Genomic DNA, 22,831 nt, shown 5'->3' on the forward strand with positions numbered 1-22,831 from the left:
AAAAGAGAATCAGGCTCGTGCAATCATGAAAGATATCATCTGAACTGCAGGTTTTTGTTTTTTTTGACAATTGGAATCTATCTGACAATCTCTTTTCAAAATGTCATCTTTTCAACATGTTCTTTTATGCGATTTGTTCCAAGTGCTGTACAATATGAAAGGGAGAGAAAAATAACTTTGGAGGAAGATGGATGCTCCAGTATTTTAATTGCAATTGATAGACCTATATACTGATTTGTAAAGATGATAAAATAAATGCCTTGACATGTGAACTTGTTTTGTAAAAGCTACAAACCATGAGAGTAATAGTTTGGTTTAGTGTAGAGATACAGTGCAGAAACAGGCCCCTCGGCCCACCGAGTCCACACCGACCAGTGATCCCCGCACATTAACACTACCCTACACACACTTGGGACAATTTACTATTACACCGAGCCAATTGACCTACAAACCCGCACGTCTTTTGTAGTGTGTGCGGAAACCGGAGATCCCGGAGAAAACCCACGCAGGTCACGGGGAGACCATCGGAGTTGCTGCCTTACAGCGCCAGGGACCCGGGTTCGATCCTGACTACGGGTGCTGTCTGTACGGAGTTTGTACATTCTCCCTTTAACCGTGTGGGTTTTCTGCAGGTGCTCTGGGTTCATCCCACATTCTAAAGATGTTCCAGCGGCGACCAGAACAAGGTACGACTCTTTGGGCGACTACTCACGAACATACGGGCTTCACCCCGCGACATGTTGTCAGGATGTCGCCTGTATGGTCGTGCTGAGTCTCCTCAGTCGCCCAAAGAGTCGTAGCGCCTTTTCGGTCGCCGCTGGATTTTCAACATGTTGAACATTTTCGGCGACCTGCAACGACCTATGACGGTTGCCAGCAGTCGCTGAAAAAATCGCGTAAGTGGGACTGGCCCTTAACTCAGCGTTTTAGCAGAATCTCTAAAGTGAAAGGATGGATGACATTTCGGGCTGGGACCCTTCTTCAGACTGAAAGGGAGATGGAGGGTGGGGAGGGATGGGGGAGGGGAGAGCTGGAATTCTCTGCCACAGTAGGCAGTGAAGGCCAATTCACTGGATGATTAGATTCACAGAGACAGTTAGATTTAGCTCAGAGGGCTAATGGAATCAAGGGATATGTGATGGAAAATGGCACCCACATGATTTTTCCAGAGATGCTGCCTGACCCACTGAATTATTCCAGCACTTAATATATCACATCATCATATGTTGTCACTTTAAAGCATATATGGGCCGCACTTGATCTTGAAAGAAGCAAGTCAATAGAAAATAGATGCAGGAGTAGGCCATTTGGCCCTCTGAGTCAGCACCGCCATTCAATGTGATCATGGTCGATCATCCACAATCAGTAGCCCGTTCCTGCCTTCTCCCCATATCCCCTGACTCCACCATGAATGAATGAATCTCTTTATTGTCATTGCACATGGTACAAAAAAATTTAAAAGTCAATCCCACGGTGCGATTCACAAGAGCAATTTTAAATATATAAGATAAGGTAAAAATATATATATATAAAAAAAAAAAAAAAATTACAGATAAATAACAATAGCAGCTGAGGTAGAGCCATTCAGTTGAATGTGAGTGTTATTTCTTATTTTGCATTGTTAAGTTCACATATTTAAGTCCTATCTAGCTCTCTCTTGAAAGTATCCAGAGAACCGGCCTCCGCCGCCCTCTGAGGCAGAGAATTCCACACTCACAAGCTCTCAGTGAGAAAATGTGTTTCCTCGTCTCCGTTCTAAAGTCAGATCGCAGTAACTCATGCAACTGCTGAAAGCTCGCGAGTATACAACAAAATCATAGAAAACTATTGACTTTGCCTAAAGATTAGGGGCATTTTGGTCGGCATGGACGAGGTGGGCCGAAGGGCCTGTTTCCGTGCTGTACGAGTCTTAACCATTATGAACAGTTAATGCATCTTTTATCCCAACATTAGCAAATCAAAAAGAATAAATGAAAATATATTTCCTAAATTCCACTTTAACTCCCTTTCCCTTTGTATCTCCAAAGACCAAAGATCCGAAGCTGCAGATTTTGGTGGACGATTTCATCAGGGCCTTCACGATAACATCGTCCGGAATAACTCGTTACCTGACCTTGCGCGAACCAGTGGATCGGGAACGTCAGCAGAACTACACTTTTACAGTGAGATATCTTGCATGTTCTCTCTGCGTATATAGGACGGCATGGTTTGTACGTTCTCCCCGTGACCTGCGTGGGTTTTCGGTTGAGATTGTCGGTTTCCTCCCACACTGCAAAAGATGTGCAGGTTTGCAGATTAATTAGATTAATTTATCAAGAGCTAAAGTGATTTTGCTGTTGAAAGTTTCCACAGTAATATGATTATTATTATTATATCTTCGCCCAACACCTCCACTCAGTTCGCAATAACCAACCTGATCTCCCGGTGGCTCAGCACTTCAACTCCCTTCCCATTCCGAATCTGACCTTTCTGTTCTGGGTCTCCTCCATGGCCAGTGTGAGCCCCACCGCAAATTGGACGAACAGCACCTCATATTTCACTTGGGTAGTTTACACCCCAGCGGCATGAACGTTGACTTCTCCAATTTCAGGTAGTCCTTGCTTGCTCCCTCCTTCCCTCCCCTTCCCAGCTCTCCCACAGCCTACTGCCTCCGCCTCTTTCTTTCTTCTTCCTGCCCCCTCCCCCCCACCTCCACATCAGTCTGAAGAAGGGTCTCGACCCGAAATGTCACCTATTCCTTCTCTCCATAGTTGCTGCCTCACCCGCTGAGTTTCTCCAACATTTTTGTCTTCCTTTGATTATTATTATTATTATAGCACATTTGCATATTTGAAGTGGTAGCAAGTTTCAGTAAAGCGTTTTCTGGCTGGGGTTTTTTTTGGCAGGGGTGGTTCAAAATTCGAATGGTCACTAATTAACCATATATAACCATATAATTGAATTCCATTTTTTTGTACCTTGAAGATGTCTGCCTCTGATGGAGTTCAAGAGAGTGTTCCAGTCACCGTCAATGTCATGGTGATCGATGCAAATGACAACACTCCGATTTTTCAAAACATTTCCTACAGAGTGAATGTTTATACCGACATGAGACCTGGAGAAGCAGTGATTCAGGTAATCAATGATAGCCGGCCGTGGTACAAAACACGACTGATTTTACACTATAGGTGGTCATCGTTCGAATCAATTCAGGGGTGTTTTAAGTAAATGCATTCGTTCTGTGCATCCTTTTGGTAATTTTCTTCATGTCAAGGTTGACAGTTCCAGTGTAGGTTTTCAAAGGGAGACACAAAAATGCTGGAGTATCTCAGCGGGAGGAAGCAATTCTGGATAGAAGAAACGGGTGACATTTCGGGTCCAGTCCCTTCTTCACCCTTATTCAAAGGTGTTGGTATTTAGCATGGTTGGGTTATTGCGTCAGAGGTTGCAACTCTGCCACTATTTCAGGTCAGAATGTTGAAGGTACGGGTGCTGTCTCTACGGAGTTCGTACGTTCTCCCCGTGACCGCGTGGGTTTTCTCTGAGATATTCGGTTTCCTCCCACATTCCAAAGACGTACAGGTTTGTAGGTTAATTGGCTTGGTATAAATGTAAATATTGTCCCTAGTGGGTGTAGGATAGCGTTAATGTGCGGGGATCGCTGGTCGGCACGGACCCGGTGGGCCGTAGGGCCTGTTTCCGCGCTGTATGTCTAAACTATACTAAAGGAGTAGGTATTGTGCAAAATCAAGTTAACTCCAGGCAGTACAGGCGTGAGAGTCTAGTCTACTCTGCCATTCAATCATGGCTGATCTATCTCTCCCTTTTAACCCCATTCTCCTGCCTTCTCCCCATAACCTCTGGAACACGTACTAAACAAGAATCAATCTATTTCTGCCTGAAAACTATCTGCTGACGGCCTCCACAGCCTTTTGTAGCAAAGAATTCCATAGATTCACCACCCTCTGATTAAAGAAATTCCTCCTCATCTCCTTCCGACAAGAACATCCTTTAATTCTCAGGCTGTGACCTCTAGTCCTCGACTCTCCCACTAGTGGAAACATCAACTCCAACCAAGCCTTTCACTATTCTATATGTTTCAATGAGTCCACTGTGATGTCGCCATTCGGATAGATGAATGGGACAAAGTGCAACATTTGTATCTGTGAACTGACCTGCAAAAAATCATCTGCATCACTATCCATCTCAATTTTTCTTCTCGTGAAATCATTAGTTTTTATTAGTCCAGTGAGTTTACAGAATTCGTGCCTCAGATGAATTTTCTCATCTGTGGAATCCTTCAATAAGTTGTTGACTTTCAAATATATGCAACTGGCAATTTAAAATATATACAAATGCCTTTTTATTTTTTTCCCATGACTCATTCTCTTTGATTTCTTGTTAATAATCAAAATCGAGGAAAATGTGTCAATTATGTGATTAATAATGTAACTAAAATAATTAACCAAATTATTTAATTTGGTGTTAAATTGAAGCAATTGTATCTCCTAAGTGTGCTGTGTTTTCCACTCTGTGAGTGTAAATCCCTGTGTTTTGCTAATAGTTTTCATTATAATTATTCTTTATAAATGCCATTTAACAGTTACATTTAAATAAATATAAAAGAGAACTAAAAATAAATTCAAATCCTACTTGTATCTGATTATATGTTGGAAAAAAATTATCCATCTTTCACAATGAAAGGAATGGATGTGTGCTGTATTAAGCCTTCGCCTCTTTCCCTGTCTGAGTTAGGGTGAGGATTTTCATTAATCAAAGGGTGGTGAACCTGTGGAGTTCATTGCCACAGGAGGCTGTGGAGGCCAAGTCAAGAACTCCCATCTACCTTGTTGAAGTCCTTTGCACCATCTTTAACCGGACTTTATCTTGCATTGAATGTTGTACCCCTTATCCTTTATCTGCACACGGCTTGATTGTCATTATTAACAACCTCTCTCTTGAGAAGCAAGGAGAGGGAAGAATTACATTTCATGCTTTTCTTCTCTCCTTACGTCGCTATGTATGACAGTGATCGCAACTTCTATTGTGGATGGCCGTTGGCTCGCTAGAATCTCATCCGCCCTTTGACTGGCCTTGTTTTTGGTCCTGCTGGGGGTCCACAGCCCCCTCCTCACCTGGCAAACCAGGTGGGGGAGACGGTTTAGTCGCCGACTATCCGACCATGGAGCAGGTAGCACGGGGTTACAAGGTACCGCGGCGGAGGGGGAAACTCCCCCCGACCTGACGTGAAAATCATGTACAATCCTTTCTTTGACTGGATAGCACGCAACAAAGGCTTCTAAAGTATAAATGGAAATAAAAAAGACAAGATTTAATATCCTGTTTGGTGTAACCTATAGTGCCCTTAAAAGTAAAAGATGGTTAAAAAGTCTCATTGCAGAGATAAATCAACCATGGACCAAAGACAGTGGTTTTACTGAGGGACAGCTTTATAAATAATGCGATAAGCAGATGCCTGAAAGGTAGCAAAATTAAATGTGTTTAGAGTAGATTTTTACAATAACACAACCCAGAAAGAATAACTCTTATTAGAGGTAATAATAGATAATCTGCCTTATTGTTTTGGTTGCCTCAAGGCATGTGATCATTTTATAATTGAATATAATGTAGTGTTTGGAAAAGAGAAACACTAAATAGCCGCTTTGATTCTCGATTAAGGCAGGCTGGCTAAAATATTACAAGATAAAGGGAGAAATGAACAGAGAGAGAGAGTGTCTTATGCATGGCTGATTTATTTGGAAAATCAGTTAATGGATAAAATGACTGAACATTAATGGAAAGTTTTCATAAAGGAATTAACATGCAGTGCTGACAACTTATTCTTCAAGAGGCTGCCTGAACAGATAAAATAAATAAATAAACTAACAGGTAAAGCATGCAGAAAGCAAAAGCTAGCGGAAAAGATATCGGCGAGACCAAGAGTAGGCTCGGCGATCGTTTCGCTCAACTCCTCCGCTCAGTCCGCCTAAACCGACCTGATCTCCTGGTTGCTCAACAGTTTAACTCCCCTCTCCCATTCCCACACTGACCTTTCTGTCCTGGGCCTCCTCCATTGCCAGAGTGATGCCTAGTGCAAATTGGAGGAACAGCATCTCATATTTCGCTTGGGCTGCTTACACCCCAGCGGTATGAACAGTGACTTTTCTAACTTCAAGTACCCCGCGCTTTCTCTCTCTCTCCATCCCATCCCCCCTTCCCAGATCTCTGACCGGTCTCACTGTCTCAGACTACATTCTATCTCTGTCCTAACATCAGCCCTGAGGAAGGGTCCCGACCCGAAACGTCACCCATTCCTTCTCTCCAGAGATGCTGCCTGTCTCGCTGAGTTACTCCAGCGTTTTGTGTCCTCCTGACTGATATGTAGATTGCAGGATTATGGATGAGAATTTAAAGTTTACAACATTTGAAGTGATTGACGTTAGCTTGCACGACAGTGCCTTGTCCATCATTTTGATTGAATTGGAGGAAATGAGAGTTAAATAAATTGTGACTGGAGATGATTGAAGTTTTGGCTATTAATATTTTGCGGCAAAGTTGGATATTCAGAAGTATTACAGAAGTGGAATTAGCAATCTAAACTGGGATTCCAACCCAAACCTATTTTTTTTTCTCTCCAGATCCCTCATCCAAGTTGTTGTTTTAGTTTCAAAGCCGTTGAGTCTCATTGTCAGTAACTCGCCCACAGCTAACAATGGCCTGTATTATCGTTACTTTATTTTGCATATCTCTCATTCATTTTTTCTATACCTCTCTATGTCACCATCTATATCTCTCGTTTTCCTTATAGACCTGTCCCACTTACGCAACTTTCTCGGCGACTGCCGGCACCTGTCATAGGTCGCCGAAAATGTTCACCGTTGGATATTCAGCGGCTACCAGAAGGACCGTACGGCTCTTTCGGCGACTGAGGAGACTACTCACGTCCATACAGGCGACACCCTGGCGACATGTCGCGGGGTGAAGCCTGTATGGTCGTGAGTAGTCGCCCAAAGAGTCATATCTTTTTCTAATCGCTGCTGGATTTTCAACATGCTGAAAATTTTCGGAGACCTGCTGCGACTATGACAGGTGCCGACAAGTCGCCGAACAAATCGCGTAAGTGGGACAGGCCCATTACCCCTGACTCTCATAGAAACATAGAAAAAGGTGCAGGAGGAGGCCATTCGGCCCTTCGAGCCAGCACCACCATTCATTGCGATCATGGCTGATCGTCCCCTATCAATAACCCGTGCCTGCCTTCTCCTCATATCCCTTGACTCCACTGGCCCCCAGAGCTCTATCTAACTCTCTCTTAAGTCCATCCAGTGATTTGGCCTCCACTGCCTTCTGTGGCAGGGAATTCCATAAATTCACAACTCTCTGGGTGAAAACGTTTTTTCTCACAGTCTGAAATGACCTCCCCTTTATTCTAAGATTGTGGCCCCTGGTTCTGCTCGCCCAACATTGGGAACATTTTTCCTGCATCTAGCTTGTCCAGTCCTTTTATAATGTTACATGTTTCTATTAGATATCCCCCTCATCCTTCTAAACTCCAGTGAATACAGCATAGTCTTTTCAATCTTTCCTCATATGACAGTCCCGCCATCCCAGGGATCAATCTCGTGAACCTACGCTGCACTGCCTCAATCACAAGGATGTCCTTCCTCAAATTAGGAGACCAAAACTGTACACAATACTCCAGATGTGGTCTCACCAGAGCCCTATACAACTGCAGAAGAACCTCTTTACTCCTCTACTCCTAGACGCAGTCTGAAGATGGGTATCGACCAGGAACGTCACCTGTTACTTTTCTCCAGGAAAGCTGTCTGACCTGCAGAGTTACTGTACTCCTGATGCCTGAACTGCTGTGTTACTCCAGCACTTTGGGTTTATCGACAGCCAGATAGATGGACTAGTTGTGACGTTAAGTAAAGAACTGGTTTACACAAAAGGTCATAAACTGCTCAAGAACTTTAGCAGGTCAGGAGGCATCTCTGAGGAACATGGATAGGTGATACACAAAAAAGCTGGAGAAACTCAGCGGGTGCAGCAGCATCTTTGGAGCGAAGGAAATAGGCAACGTTTCGGGCTGAAACCCTTCTTCAGACAGGTGATGTTTCAGGTTAGGAACCTTTTTCAGACTTGAGTCATTGATTTGATATTTAATGGTTAACCCAGAATGAAAGTTAATGCAATTAGAAAATTTAAAAAAAGCTATGAATATGAAATAAAATAAGAGAATTCAAGTACTAAGCAGGTCAGGAGAGATGTGTACTGTTGTTATCTCAGACTGATGAAAGCTCATTAACCTGATATGTAAATCCTGTTGCTTTCTACACAGTGTTCTGCTCTCTCATTGTTCCGCTTGCTGTTATGTTATGTCTTTTGTAACATGGTTATCTATGCACCGTATCCTATCAGAACACATCTCAGCTTGTCCTGGCAACTGCTCTGCAAAAAAATAACAAGGGGGGGGCACAGCAGCGCTGCAGTAGAGTTACTGCCTTATAGCGTCTGAGACCCGGGTTCGATCCTGACTACAGGTGCTGTCTGTATGGAGTTTGCACATTCTTCCTGTGACCGTGTGGGTTTTCTCCAGGTGCTCTGGGTTTCCTCCTGCATTCCAATGGGCGAGGACCCTTCTTCAGACTCAACCTTTATATGGTTATATGGTTATTCAGTCTGAAGAAGGGTTCCGACCCGAAATGTCACCCATCCTTTTTCGTCAGAGATGCTCATGAACCTGATATATAACGCTGAGTTACGCCAGCATTTTGCGTCTATCTTCGGTGTGAACCAGCAGCTGCAGCTCCTTCCTGCCCAAAGGTTTGTCATCTTGTTCGGCAGGCAATGTTTGTCATGTTCTCTATCTATTCACCACCACATTCCCCGTTCATTCACCAAAGTCCTAACTCCAACGCTTCCCGTCCATTCTCTGGAATTCCTGTTATCACGCTCCAATTCCATTCATTGAGACTCTGGCTTTCAGGCTACCCATCCACTCACTAGGACTCACAGATTCAGGAACAGTTTGTTCCCAGCTGCTATCAGGCAACTGAACCATCCTACCATGGCCCGAGAGCAGTCCTGAACCTCTATCTGCCTCATTGGTGACCCTCGAATCATCTTTGATCGGACTTTACTGGCTTTACTGGCTCCTGGGGGCGGAGTTGGATTCATGGGAGGTCGTCTTGGAGGGGAGGATGCTCCTCAAACTGTGGAGCTTCCTGGACAATACAGCTCACCCCCTCCATGACACACTGGTCAACCCGAGGAGCGCCTTCAGCAACAGACTAGTTCCACCAAGATGCAGCACAGAACGCCACAGGAGATCCTTTTTCCCTGTGGCTATCAAACTGTACAACTCCTCCCCCTTCTGTCGTGGGGTAGACTGACTCCACCCCACCTCCTTCCCAGTCTTTGCACATCCCCAATCCTTTCCACTCGTCACTTTAATTTCATGTTTCATGTATTTTCTGTTTTTATGACTGTTAGCAGATCAATTTCCCTCCTGGGATGAATAAAGTTCTATCGCATTGTATTAATCTTGCACTAAACGTTATTACCTTATCAAACACTGTAAATCGATTGTAATCGTGTATTGTGTTTCTGCTGACTGATTAGCAGGCAACCAAAGCTTTCCACTCTACCTCGCTACACGTTTTAGCCCTGACAACAGTCTGAAGAAGGGTCTTGATCCGAAACATCACCCTTTCCTTCTCTTCAGAGATGCTGCCTGTCCTGCTGAGTTACTCCAGTATTTTGTGTCTATCTTCTGTTTAAACCAGCATCTGCAGTACCTTCTTACACATACTATTTTCCTTGATGGTGACTATCCTTAATCGAATTTTGCTGACTTAACCTTGCACTAAATGCTATTCCCTTATCATGGATCTATACACTGTAAATGGCTCAATTGGTAATCACGTGTTGTCTTTCCGCTGGTTTAAACCGAAGATAGACGCAAGAAGCTGGAGTAACTCAGCGGGACAGGCAGCATCTCTGGAGAGAAGGAATGGGTGACGTTTCGGGTCGAGACCCTTCTTCGGACTGTTGTCAGGGCTAAACTGAAGATAGACACAAAATGCTGGAGTAACTCAACGGGACAGGCTGATTGGTAAAGGTAGATAGTAGTTCTCTCTGCTAGTGGTGGGGTGGTTCAGTTTCCCGATAACAGCTGGGAATTTGGTTTAAACTTTTCCAGTTCAATTGGCCGCACTCCATTGAAATTAACTGGGTCACTCACATGTTACTGTGTAACATCTTTTATAAGAGTCCATTAAAGTGTATGGGAGTATTAGTAATATAATGCTTAATAGTCAGGAATATGTGCCCGCCTTACATCACCACTGCCGAGATTGATGGAGTTTTATTTCATAATGTAATGGCAAATTTCCGACTTTTCCAGTGTCCTCTTTTCCGGTGGCCATTACTACACAGGTACAATAAGGTTGACCTTACGCAGATGTAATAGGACACTGTCGTTCCAGTCGTTGTTTATTGAAGTAGTTGTACAAATAAAGAGACGAACGCACCAGTTTTTCCTTATTCTGCATGCAAGTTGTATCTGGCTGCTCTGTCCCTGGTCTGGTGAGAACTGTATGCTCTCCCTCCCTGTGCCTGCCACCTCCTGTCCCCTCTGCCCATATAGACACCACCTGTACATCTAATGACAGCCGCCAAGTGTCCAAAATAATACTGCAAGATATATCTAGACAAAATAATATAATATGCCAACTGTAGCTCGTATAAACATAAATGGCTCCTACACATATAGATGGGCTCTTGATGGTCGACGAGGACCCGTTTCTGTGCTTTCGTCTGCTTGCCTTCATGACCACACAACTAACTACAAATTGATTGAAGTCCCCAATTGCATGCATCCCAATTTATCTTTGTTCAATCCGACTACAGATTCAAATTCAAATATCTATGCAAATAACTATTCCGTGTCGAAGCTTTCGGTGGGGCAACTCGATTTTCCAGCATATTATTGTAATTTCCACTGCCACAAACCGTGACAAGAATCATTAACATGGACTGCGTTGTGAAGTTGGAAACTATATTTGGATTCAGAGGTTAAAAAAAACGATTGCTCGGAATCTTGTCAATTTTGTTCCATAAGGTCACTAGTGACAGGAGTAGAATTAGGCCATTCGGCCCATCAAGTCTACTACGCCATTCAATCATGGCTGATCTAACCCTCCCTAGTTAGGAAGGAACCGCAGATGCTGGTTTACAAAAAAAAGAACACAAAGTGCTGGAGTAACTCAGCGGGATCAGGCACGGGAGCTTTCTGCAGACTTTGACACCAAACGTCACCTATCCATGTTCTCCAGAGATGCTTGACAGCATACTGGTTCCACCAAGATGCAGCACAGAACACCATGGGAGCTCCTTTTTCCCTGTGGCTATCAAACTGTACAACTCCTCCCCCTTCTGTCGTGGGGTAGACTGGGCCCCACTCACCCCCCCTTACAGCACCAGAGCCTGGGGTTCCATCCTCACTATGGGTGCTTGTCTGTACGGTGTTTGTATGTTCTCCCCGTGACCGCGTGGGTTTTCCCCGGGTGCTCCGGTTTCTTCCCACACTCCAAAGACGTAGAGGTTTGTAGATTAATTGGCTTTGGTAAAAAACATTGTACGTTGTTCCCAGTGTGTGTAGGATAGTGCTAGTGATCGCTGGTCGGCGTGGACTCGGTGGGCCGAAGGGCCTGTTTCTGAACTGTATCTGTAAACTACCACTAAACTAGACTGAAGAGCAGGACAGAGACTGGGTATGTCCTCTGGTCCTTGATTCACCCACTCTGGGCAAGAGACTCTATGCATCTACCCGATCTATTCCTCTCATGATTTTATACACAAAATCATAAAAATGGATCAATATTGTTGCAACAACACTCAAGCAACCTGACAGATCCCTAGACAGAACTGGCTTGCACTTCTCTTGCCATCAATGAAGGCACAGACAAACAATGGACCATTGTGGGCTCCATCCACCCTTGGTGCCTCCATTGGTGCCACCTCTGATTTGTTCTGTACCTTTTCGTGCCTCTAATTTCCCTCCCCCCTGACCCTCAACCCGAAGAAGGGTCTCGACCTGAAACGTCACCTATTCCTTTTCTCCAGAGATGCTTACTTTTTTTAGTTTTGTTTACAGATACAGCGTGGAAACAGGTCCTTCGTCCCACCTAGTCCGAACACAAGCCTACACACACAATTTTCACTCATACAAAGCATACAAACCCAAGCCAATTAACCTACAAACCTGTACGTCTTTGGAGTGTGGGAGGAAAGCGAAGGTCTCGGAGAAAACCCATGTGGTCATGGGGAGAATGTACAAACTCCGTACAGACAAGCACCGGTAGTTGGGGCCAACCCCGGGTCTCCGGCGCTGCATGCCCTGTGAGGCAGCAACTCTACCACTGCGCCACCGTGCGGCCCAGATGCTGCCTGTCCCACTGAGTTACTCCAGCATTTTGTGTCTATCTTCGATGTAAACCAGCAACTGCAGTTCCTTCCTACACGTACTTGGCGACCTCAGCACCTGGTCCTGCAAATCACCACAGATCCTACATTGCCCATGAATCTAAGTCACCCATTCCTCCTCTCCAGTGTTACTCCCACTGAGTTACTCCAACTTTCTGCGTCTACATTCACATAATCCCTACTCGCCTTCACCGGGATTGCGGTGGTCCTCGAAAATGGCAAGCTTCATCTTAATAGTTTGATATAGTGATGATAATGGATTTTCTAGTTATATTCAAATGGTTATTTCTGGAATTCTGTTCTATTTTAGTTCCAGTTTTGTTTCCATTTTGCTTTAGAAATACACCGTGGAAACAGGCCCTTCGTCACACCGAGTCCATGCCGAACATCGATTCACTCATTTGCACTAATTATCCCACTAATTAATTCCCCGCACACTAGGGGCAATTTACAAAGAATTTTTACCTGTAAATCCACAAGTTTTGGGGATGTGGGAGGAAACCGGAGCACCCGCAGGAAACCTATGTGGGCACACTTCACGGTGGACATGCAAACTCCACAAGGACAGCAGCTGGGGTCAGAATTCAACCCGGGACCTCTGGCTCTGTGAGGCAGCAGCTCTGCCAGCTGCACCACTGTGCCGCCATGTTGGTATCAAGGGCAGTTTGGGATCGGCTATTAAAGCTGACCTCTCTGGTGCTGACAAATGAAAAAGAAAATCTTTAGAGAGCTGATCAAATCTAAAATCTTTGATATTTCCTGAATTTCAGCTTTCTGCATCGGATGCTGATGAACACAAGAACGGACAAATTGTTTATGAAATTGTGACTGGGGACCAAGGGGACTTTGTGATCAACAACAGCAGTGGGCTGATCACTGTTGCTCCAGGAGTTAGTCTAAACGTTGGTCAGACCTACGCTCTCACTGTCAAAGCCAGAGATAACGCTCAACCAGATCAACAAAGGTAGGTATCTCTTGAGAAAAAGCAAACACCATCCAACGGGCTTAACTGAGAGGACTCTTCACAGTCCTCACTGATGAAAAGAGAATGAATGAAAAGAAAGAAAGGAAGAGAGTGAGAGAGTGAGAGTGAGAGAGTGAGAGAGACAGAGAGAGAGATAGATAGATAGATAGATAGATAGATAGATAGATAGATAGATAGATAGATAGATAGATAGATAGATAGATAGATAGATAGATAGATAGATAGATAGATAGATAGATAGATAGATAGATAGATAGATAGATAGATAGATAGATAGATAGATAGAGATACGATAGATAGATAGATAGATAGATAGATAGATAGATAGATAGATAGATAGATAGAGATTAGATAGATAGATAGATAGAGATTAGATAGATAGATAGATAGTGATAGATAGATAGATAGATAGATAGATAGATAGATAGATAGATAGATAGAGATAGATAGATAGATAATGGAAATAGATAGATAGATAGATAGATAGATAGATAGATAGATAGATAGATAATGGAAACGGGGCCTTCAGCCCACTGAGTCCATGCTGACCATAGATTACCCATTCTGACTCGTCTGAAGAAGTGTTCAGATTTGAAACATCACCTATTCCTTCATCCGGACATGCTGCCTGACCCGCTGATTTACTCCAGAATGTTGTGTCTACATGCTGACTATCATCTATATTATCCCACTTTCGCATTGACTTCCTGCTCTCAATGGGCAGTTTTGCAGAGGCCAGTTAACCTACAGACTTGTACGTCTGTGGGACGTGTGTGAAAACCGGTGCACCCGGAGGAAACCCACGTGGTCACAGGGAGAACATGCAAACTCCACACAAACAGCAGCTGAGGTCAGGGTTGACCCCAGATCTCTGGCGCTGTGAGGCAGCGGCTCCAACAGCCGTATCTCTATGCAACTGTAAGAAGTGTTAAGATTCTTCTCATGGGGGCAATGTGAAGACTCCCTCTCAATAAACAGCTCAAGTGAAATATGGATTAAAAAAAAACTTAAATAATGAATATCTTCTAAGGCAATCATTTTAAAGTCAGTAAAATATGCAAAGGAAATTTCAGAAGATATATGTACGATATTGTCTGCACTCAAAAGAATGCTAAATGTTTGAAATGACTTATGAAGCAAAGCACTCCAGGTTTAGTGCCTGTTTGAAGCAGTTTCCATTTTACAAGGGCAGTAAACTTGTAAAGTATAAATTACAGCATTAAACCTGAGCTAATGGTAGGGACTCTGCTCACCTGCAGACTCGGCTTGTGTCACTGACTCTAGCTTGAGCCGACCATACATACAACGTGAATCACTTCTTAGTGATGTTGTGTGATAAATTACCTTTAAGAACACAATGACAATTATCAGGCCAATCATTTCCACCTCAGACCTATGGTACTTGCTAAAATCGAGTAAAGTGTGAAAATTTATGGACGTTTGGATAGGGCTGAATAAGGAAAGGAAAGGCAGCCCAACTTGCCCACAGCGGCCAACATGTCCCAAATACACTACTCCTGCCTGCCTGCGTTTGGATCAAATCCCTCTAAACTTGTCCTATCCATGTACCTTTCTAACAGGAACATTGGGATAGTCCCAGCCTCAACTACCTCCTCTGGCAGCTTGTTCTATACACTCACCACCCTTTGTGTGAAAAAAGTTACCCCTTAAATCGTTAAATCATTCCCCTTCACATTGAACCAAAGTACTCTGGTCCTCGATACCCCTACTCTGGGCAAGAGATTCTATGCATCTACCGGATTTATGATTCTCATGATTTTATACACCTCTATAGATCACCCCTCATCCTCCTGCGCTCCAAGGAATGGAGACCCAGCCTACTCAAACTCTCCCTATAGCTCATGCCCTCTAGTACTGGTAATATCCTCATGAATCTTCTCTGAACCCTTTCTGTCCTGGCTTGACAATATCTTTCCAATAACATGGTGCCCAGAACTAACTGAACACAATACGCTAAATGCGGTATCACCGATGTCTTATACAACTGCAGCATGACCTCCCAACTTCCATAGTGCTTAATTAATTTTATTTTTCATGCTGAAGTGACAGTGGGCTAATGCAGTTGATGTTGTGTACCTGGACTATCAAAAGCCATTTGGGAAAGTGCAGCGGATTAAACTAGTCAGCAAAATTGAAACCCCTCTATTAAAGCGGTGGTTTCCATGCATAATTGATACTTCGGTATTAAAGGGGTGGGGCGGGCAGGGAGCGGCACGGTAGGCACAGCAGTAGAGTTGCTGCCTCACAGCGCTAGAGACCCGTGTTTGATCCCGACTGCGGGTGTTTGTCCGTACGGAGTTTGTACGTTCTCCCTGTGACCGCGTGGGTTTTCTCCGGGACCTCCGGTTTCCTCCCACAATCCAAAGACGTACGGGTAGGTTAATTGGCTTCAGTAAAATTGTAAAATTGTCCCTAGTGTGCGCACGATAGCATTAGTATGCGGGGATCGCTGACTAGCATGGACTCACAGGACTGAAGGGCCTCTTTCCACGCTGTATCTCCAAACTAAAAAATCTAAACTAAACTATAATTGACACTGCTGAATTAAAGGGGCAGGTTCCATGGATAAATTATACCCCTGTATTAGAGGGTGGAGTCCATGTATAATTAATACTCCCGCATTAAATGCTGGGCTCCATATATAATTAATGTTCAAGAAGGAACTGTAGATGCTGGAAAATCGAAGGTAGACAAAATTGCTGGAGAAACTCAGTGGGTGCGGCAGCATCTGTGGAGCGAAGGAAATGGGCAACGTTTCGGGCCAAAACCCTTCTTCAGACTGATGCAGGGTGAGGGGGGGGGGGAAGAAGAAAGGAAGAGGAGGAGCCAGAGGGCTGAGGAAGAACTGAGAAGGGGAGGAGACAGCAAGGGCTACCGGAAATTGAAGAATTTAATGTTCAGGCCACCGGGATGCAAACTGCCCAAGCGGAATATGAGGTGCTACTCCTCCAGTTTCCGGTGGTGCTCACTCTGGCAATGGAGGAGGCCCAGGACCGAACGGTCAGATTTCGGAATGGGAGGGGGAGTTGAAGTACTTGGTTAATAATGCGGACCGAGCGGAGGTGTTCGGCGAAACGATCGCCAAGCCTATGCTTGGTCTCACCGATGTAGATCAGCTGACATCGAGAGCAGCGGATGCCTGCACCTCCTCCAACCTCATCTATTGCATCCTCCGCACGGTCCGCATTAACCAACCTGGTCTCCCTGTGGTTCAGCACTTCAACCTCTCCCATTCCGAATCCGACCTTCCTGTGCTGGGCCTCCTCCATTGTTGCGTAAATTACACGCAAGTGACGCCCGAGTGGGACAGGCCCTTTACTGATTGCATGCCGCGTTGTCATGCCCCCCTCAGTTAACAATGAACCACTTTACATTTCCTTATCATCATCCTCTTTGACCTGTTGTTTTCACACCTTACCCATCTATATCTCTAGTCCCCCTCTCCCCTGACACTCAGTCTGAAGAAGGGTCATGACCTGAGATGTCACCCATTCCTTCTCTCCTGCCTGTCCCGCTGAATTACTCCAGCATTTTGTGTCTTATATTTTATTTTATACAAAGACGCTAACTGTTTGACCACTGTTCTGTCGTGGGGAAGACTGACTCTCCACCCCCCCCATCCAATCTTTGCACATCCCCAATCCTTTCCACTTGTCATTATAAATACAGGCTTCATGTATTTTGTGTTTTAGTCGGCAGATCAATTTCCCTCCTGGAATAAATAATGTTCTATCGTATCGTTAGTGTTTCACCACTATATTTAACAATGGGTTTGAGGCTGTGCTTTTAAAGTGTCTTGCAAACGGACTGCGATAATGCAATGTTGGTCTTTACAGAAGTTCCATCACCACTGTCTACATCGAGGTTCTGCCTCCAAACAATCAGAGTCCACCGTGGTTCCCACAAATGATGTACAACTTTGAAGTGAGTGAAGCGATGAGAAGAGGAGCAGTTCTGCTGAATTTGAAGGTAAAGGTGCCTTTACGATATTCTGAGGGCGTAACGATGGCGCAGCGGCAGAGTTGCCGCCTCACTCGATCCCGAGTACGGGTACTTGTTTGCACGCTGTTTGTGTATGGAGTTTGTATGTTCTCCCCGTGACCTGTGTGGGTTTTCTCCGAGATCTTCGGTTTCCAAAGACGTACAGGTTTGTAGGTTAATTGGCTTGGTGTAAGTGTACAATTGCCCCTCGTGTGTGTGGGATAGTATTAATGTGCGGGGATCGCCGGTCGGTGTGGAATCGGTGGCTCGAGGCGGCCTGTTTCGACGCTATCTCTAAAGTCTAATGCTGAGAGACTAGTGCTATTAAAATATATCTCTCCTGACATTTCACTGACATATATATTTCACAGCAGCACAACCTGCTGCCTCGGGGAGGCAGACAAGCACAGCTGGTGGAGTTTCTGCCTCACAGCGTCAGAGACCCGGGTTCGATCCTGGACCTCGGATGCTGTCTCTAGTATGTAGGGAGTGGATGAGAAAGTGGGATAGCACAAAACTAGTATACACCGGTGATCAATGGTCATCATGGATTTGGTAGCCGAAGGGCCTGTTTCCGTGTTGTATCTCTAACCCTAAACCTTATTATTTCAGGGTGATGTTTCTGATGGTAAATAATCACCAATGCGTCCACGATGTCTAGAGTCACTTCCTTAGGTACCCTGGGATACAGAACATCAGGCCCTGGGGATTAATCAGCCTTCAGTCCCATCAGTCTATCCAACACCAATTCCTGCCTAATGTGGATTTCCTTCCATTCCTCTGTCACCCTAGGTCCTCTGGCCACTAGTACATCTGGTAGATTGTTTGTGAAGACAGACCCAAAGTACCTGCTCAACACAGTTGCCATTTCCTTGTTCCCCATAATAAATTCACCTGTTTCTGTCTTCAAGGGTCCAATTTTGGACTGAACTATTTATTTTCTCTTCACATACCTAAAGAAGCTTTTACTATCCTCCTTTATATTCTTGGCTAACTTACCTTCGTACCTAATATCTTATCTCCCCGTATTGCCTTTCTAGTTATCTTCTGTTGCTCTTTGAAAGTTGCCCAATCTTGTATCTTGTATTATTGAGATCATGCTTAGGCAAGATTTCTAGTCCAAATTTTCCTTGTCTGAGCGCCATTTCACTTAGAGATAGAAACTAGTGATTGATGAAAAATTATAGTGTCAGAAGAGGTTTTCTGGAGACATCGAGGAAGGAGACGAGGAGAAATTTATTTAGTCAGAGGGTGGAATCTGTGGAATTCTTTGCCACAGAATGCTGTGGAGCCGTCAATGGATATTTTTGAGGTAGATAACTTCCTGATTAGTACAGATGTCAGGGATTATGGGAAGAAGGCAGGAGATTGGGGTTAGGAGGGAGAGACAAATCGGCCATGATTCAAGGTTTCAAAGTTTTAAGGTCAGTTTATTGTCACATGTACCAATTAAGGTGCAGTGAAATTCAAATTACCATACAGCCATACAAATATAAAAGTTAACATAAACATCCACCACAGTGGATTCCCCACTGTGATGGAAGGCAATAAAGTCCAATCTCCTTCCTCTTTATTCTTCCACGGTCGGAGCAGTTGAGGGATCAAAGTCGCAATCTGGGGGATTGAAGCCGGCGGTCGAAGCCCCCACGTCAGGGCGATCGAAACTCCCGCGTCGGGGAGATCGAAACTCCCCGCGTCGGGGTGGTCGAAACCTCTGGAGTCCTTGGAGTCCCCGATGCCAGTCTCCAGCCAGAGACCGCGGGCTCCGCGATGTTAAAATCCGCCGACACCCAAGGTTTGAGCCCCAAAGACGATCCCCGACAGGGATCGCGAGCTCCCTGATGTTAAAGTTGAATGGCGGAGTCGGCTTGATGGGCCGAATGGCCTAATTCTACCCCTATCACTCATGAACTTATGAACTGAGGGAGGATGTCTTCATCAACACAGGTTGCTACTTGCTGTTCTGTTTGTGGCTTGGATGCCTTTTTCATCAATTCTGCAGCCCGTGAATGAGATGCGCTGGTGTTGCTTCCAATTCATCGCAGGTCGTGCTGGACACATTTAATACATCACTCACTCTGCCGTGAGGTTGGATGATGAAAGTTAACAGTAACTGTGACTATCAGTCATTTGAAAAAATGATTTGCCCTGCTTATCATTTGTATCCCTTATCGAATGTTTGCTTACAGTGGAAATGAAGACTGAAGTTGTTCACATGTGCAAAAATCTCTGCTTCTGACTGTTTTAATAATCAAATGGAAGTTATTAAGTCTGTGCAGAGGCGAGGAGAGTAATACCAAGTCAGGGAAAGACACAAAGTGCTGGAGTAACTCAGCAGGTCTGCGTGCGTACCTACTCCTTCCACAATTCGTGTCCCCCCCCCCCCCCCCCATTTACTTTCTCCGTCCCCTTTTGACAAAATCTCTTCCTCGGTTTCACATCGCTGCTGCAAGTAAGAATTTCATTGTTTAGTGTCAGTACATATGACAATTGAACATTCGAGACTCTCGAACAAAACAAGACACAAAGTACTGGAGTAGACAAAAGTGCTGGTGAAACTCAGCGGGTGCAGCAGCATCTATGGAGCAAAGGAAATAGGCAACGTTTTGGGTCAAACCCTTCCTCAGACTGATGTAGGGTGGGTGGGGAGGGGGGGAGAAGAAAGGAGAAAGGAAGGGGAGGAGCCAGAGAGCTGAGGGAGAGCTGAGAGGGGGAGGAGACAGCAAGGGCTACCGAAAATTGGACAAGTCAATGTTCATGCCGCTAGCAATCTGTCATTGGCGCGTCATTTCCACGCAGGTCACAAGGAGAAGGTACAAACGTTTAATAAGGTCCAGTAAAGTACGATTAAAGATGGGAGAGGTGATAAGAGGAGTGACCGGGCAGAGATTTGTCCTTGATTATGCTGGTGGCCTTGCTGAGGCAGCGTGATGTGCAGATGGAGTCAATGGAAGGGAGTTTGGTTTGTGCGATGGTCTGTCTGGGCTACGTCATGGTGGATAACGCCCGGTTACAGTCCCAGCCCGTCCCCACGTACCTCGGTGTGAAGCTCGACAGAACGTTGTCATTCAAACAACACCTGGAAGGTGCCAAGGCAAAGACAAGCGCCCGTGCCGCACTGATATACGCCACGTAGCCGGCACCACATGGGGAGCCACGACGAAGACACTGCGCATGTCCACAGTGGCCCTGGTGTTCTCAGCCGCCGAGTACTGCGCCCCGGTCTGGTGCCGTAGCCCTCAACTTGCTTGCTGGATGCTGCCCTCAACAGCGCCCTGCGGACTGTCTCCGGATGACTACGAGCCACCCCAGTAAACCTACTGCCCGTCCTCGCTGGCATCGCCCCAGCCAACATCAGACGAGAGGCAGCCACGCTGGCCCTCTCTCGAAAGGCGCAGACCAATGAATCCCACCTCCTCCATCAGATCGTCACAGAGACACCACGACAAGTGCGCCTGAAGTCACGGTACCCCTTTGCCACGCAAAACCAAGAGCTGCTCTGCACAACACTGGCTGACGCTTCTAAGGCTGCCTGGATCAAGACGAGATGGAGAGACCAGTGGAAGACAACGGAACCAACTAGGCTACACCAGTACATCAATGACCCCATGGACGCCCCTGGCCAGGACCTGCCCCGAAAGCCGTGGACAACCCTCAACCGCTTGCGGACAGGCATCGGACGCTATGGAGTAGCGATGAAAAGGTGGGGCCTTTTGGACAGCGCCTCCTGTGAGTGTGGGGACCCAACACAGACAGTGGAGCACATAGTCACCAGTTGCCCCAAACACCGGTCGGCCACCGAATGGTGAACGAGGTCTGATTGACCTGGACGATGACACGTTGGCCTGGCTCGCCTTAACGGAGGAGCAGGTTTAAAAAACATATACGACAGAAGAAGAAGTCCACAACTCCCTACGAATATTTGCAGCCTTGTGTGGAGCTGTTCCCAAACCAAGCTGTGTTCCATCCCGATAAAATGCCTTCAACAGCACATCCAGAGTTTGAAGTGGGAGCGATGTCGAGGTGCCATTTGATGGCGAGGGGCAGCAATAAACTTTATGTTGAAGTTGAAGGGAGGGAAGGACGGAGGGATGCGGAGAGGGCACGAGAAACCATCCGTCAGGGATACAAGTAAAATTGTTTGTAGTACTGGGAGGCCATTCATCTAAGCCCCAGACCCTTGCTTTAGGTATAGTTTAGTTTGTTGTCACATGTACTGAGGTGCAATGAAAAGCTTTTTGTTGCACGCCAACCAGTCAGCAGAAAGACAATACATAATTACAATCGATCCATTTACAGTGTACAGACACATGAGAAAAGGAATAACATTTCGTGTAAGGCAAAACCAGCAAAGTCCGGTCAAGTATAGTCCGAGGGTCACCAAAGAGGTCGATAGTAGTTCAGCTGGGAAGAAACTGTCCGTGTATCTGATGGTGTACGTTTTCACACGAGGCCATAAGATCATAAGGAATAGGAGTAGAATTAGGCCATTCGGCCCATCGTCTATCCGCCATTCAATCATGGCTGATCTATCTCTCCCTCCTAACCCCATTGTCGTGCCTTCCCCCCATAACCTCTAGCACCTGAACTAATCAAGACATGACATGCAAACATAGCGGGCAAAACATGTGTACCTCCCCTCGTCTCATTATAAATACATTCCTTTTATTAATGTTAGACACATTTTATTTTTCAAATCGAGTTACTCGTTGTAAAATTGAATACCAAATTCGTTCATGCTCCGATGACTACTTACCCGGGGATCATTCACTTCTAGGTTATTTATGAAGCCTGCCTTGTTATCCATCACCAGATCCAAGATGGACCGCTTCCTGGTTGGCTTCACAACGTATTGCTCTCGGAAACTATCCCCGAGTGCACAGAATGAATTCCTTTCCACAGCCACCCTTTCCAACCTGGATTAATCCGTAAATACTCCCATCATTAATAATAGTCATAGAGTGATACAACGTGGAAACAGGCCCTTCGGCCCAACTTGCCCACACCGGCCAACATGTCCCAGCTACACTAGTCCTACCTGCCTGCATTTGGTCCATATCCCTCCAAACCTGTCCTATTCATGTACCTGTCTATCTGTTTCTTAAATGTTGGGATAATCCCAGCCTCAACTACCTCCTCTGGCAGCTTGTTCCGTACACCCACCACCCTTTGTGTGAAAAAGTTACCCCTCAGATTCCTATTAAATCTTTTCCCCTTCACCTTAAGCCTATGTCCTCTCGTCCTCGATTATTGTGCTGCTTTTTACACGTTTTCATTAATAAGTGCTTTATATGCAGGAGAGGTTTTTATACCAAGGGTGTTGGGTACCTGGAACGCATTGCCAGAGGTAATGGTGGAGGCAGATATGACAGTGAC

At 45.3% G+C, this 22,831-nt stretch overlaps 1 protein-coding gene across 1 annotated transcript in view; it reads left to right on the plus strand.

Annotated features, from left to right (window-relative positions):
* The window catches only part of pcdh15b (protocadherin-related 15b), a 1,024,406-nt gene that overhangs the window by 731,401 nt on the left and 270,174 nt on the right, over positions 1 to 22,831 (plus strand). The window contains 4 exon segments of the mRNA XM_055647246.1: positions 2,028 to 2,162; positions 2,965 to 3,114; positions 13,239 to 13,432; positions 17,311 to 17,443. Of these exon segments, the coding sequence (XP_055503221.1) occupies positions 2,028 to 2,162; positions 2,965 to 3,114; positions 13,239 to 13,432; positions 17,311 to 17,443 (612 nt within the window).

Source organism: Leucoraja erinacea, chromosome 15 (genome assembly GCF_028641065.1).
Source record: "Leucoraja erinacea ecotype New England chromosome 15, Leri_hhj_1, whole genome shotgun sequence".
Lineage (NCBI taxonomy): Eukaryota > Metazoa > Chordata > Chondrichthyes > Rajiformes > Rajidae > Leucoraja > Leucoraja erinaceus.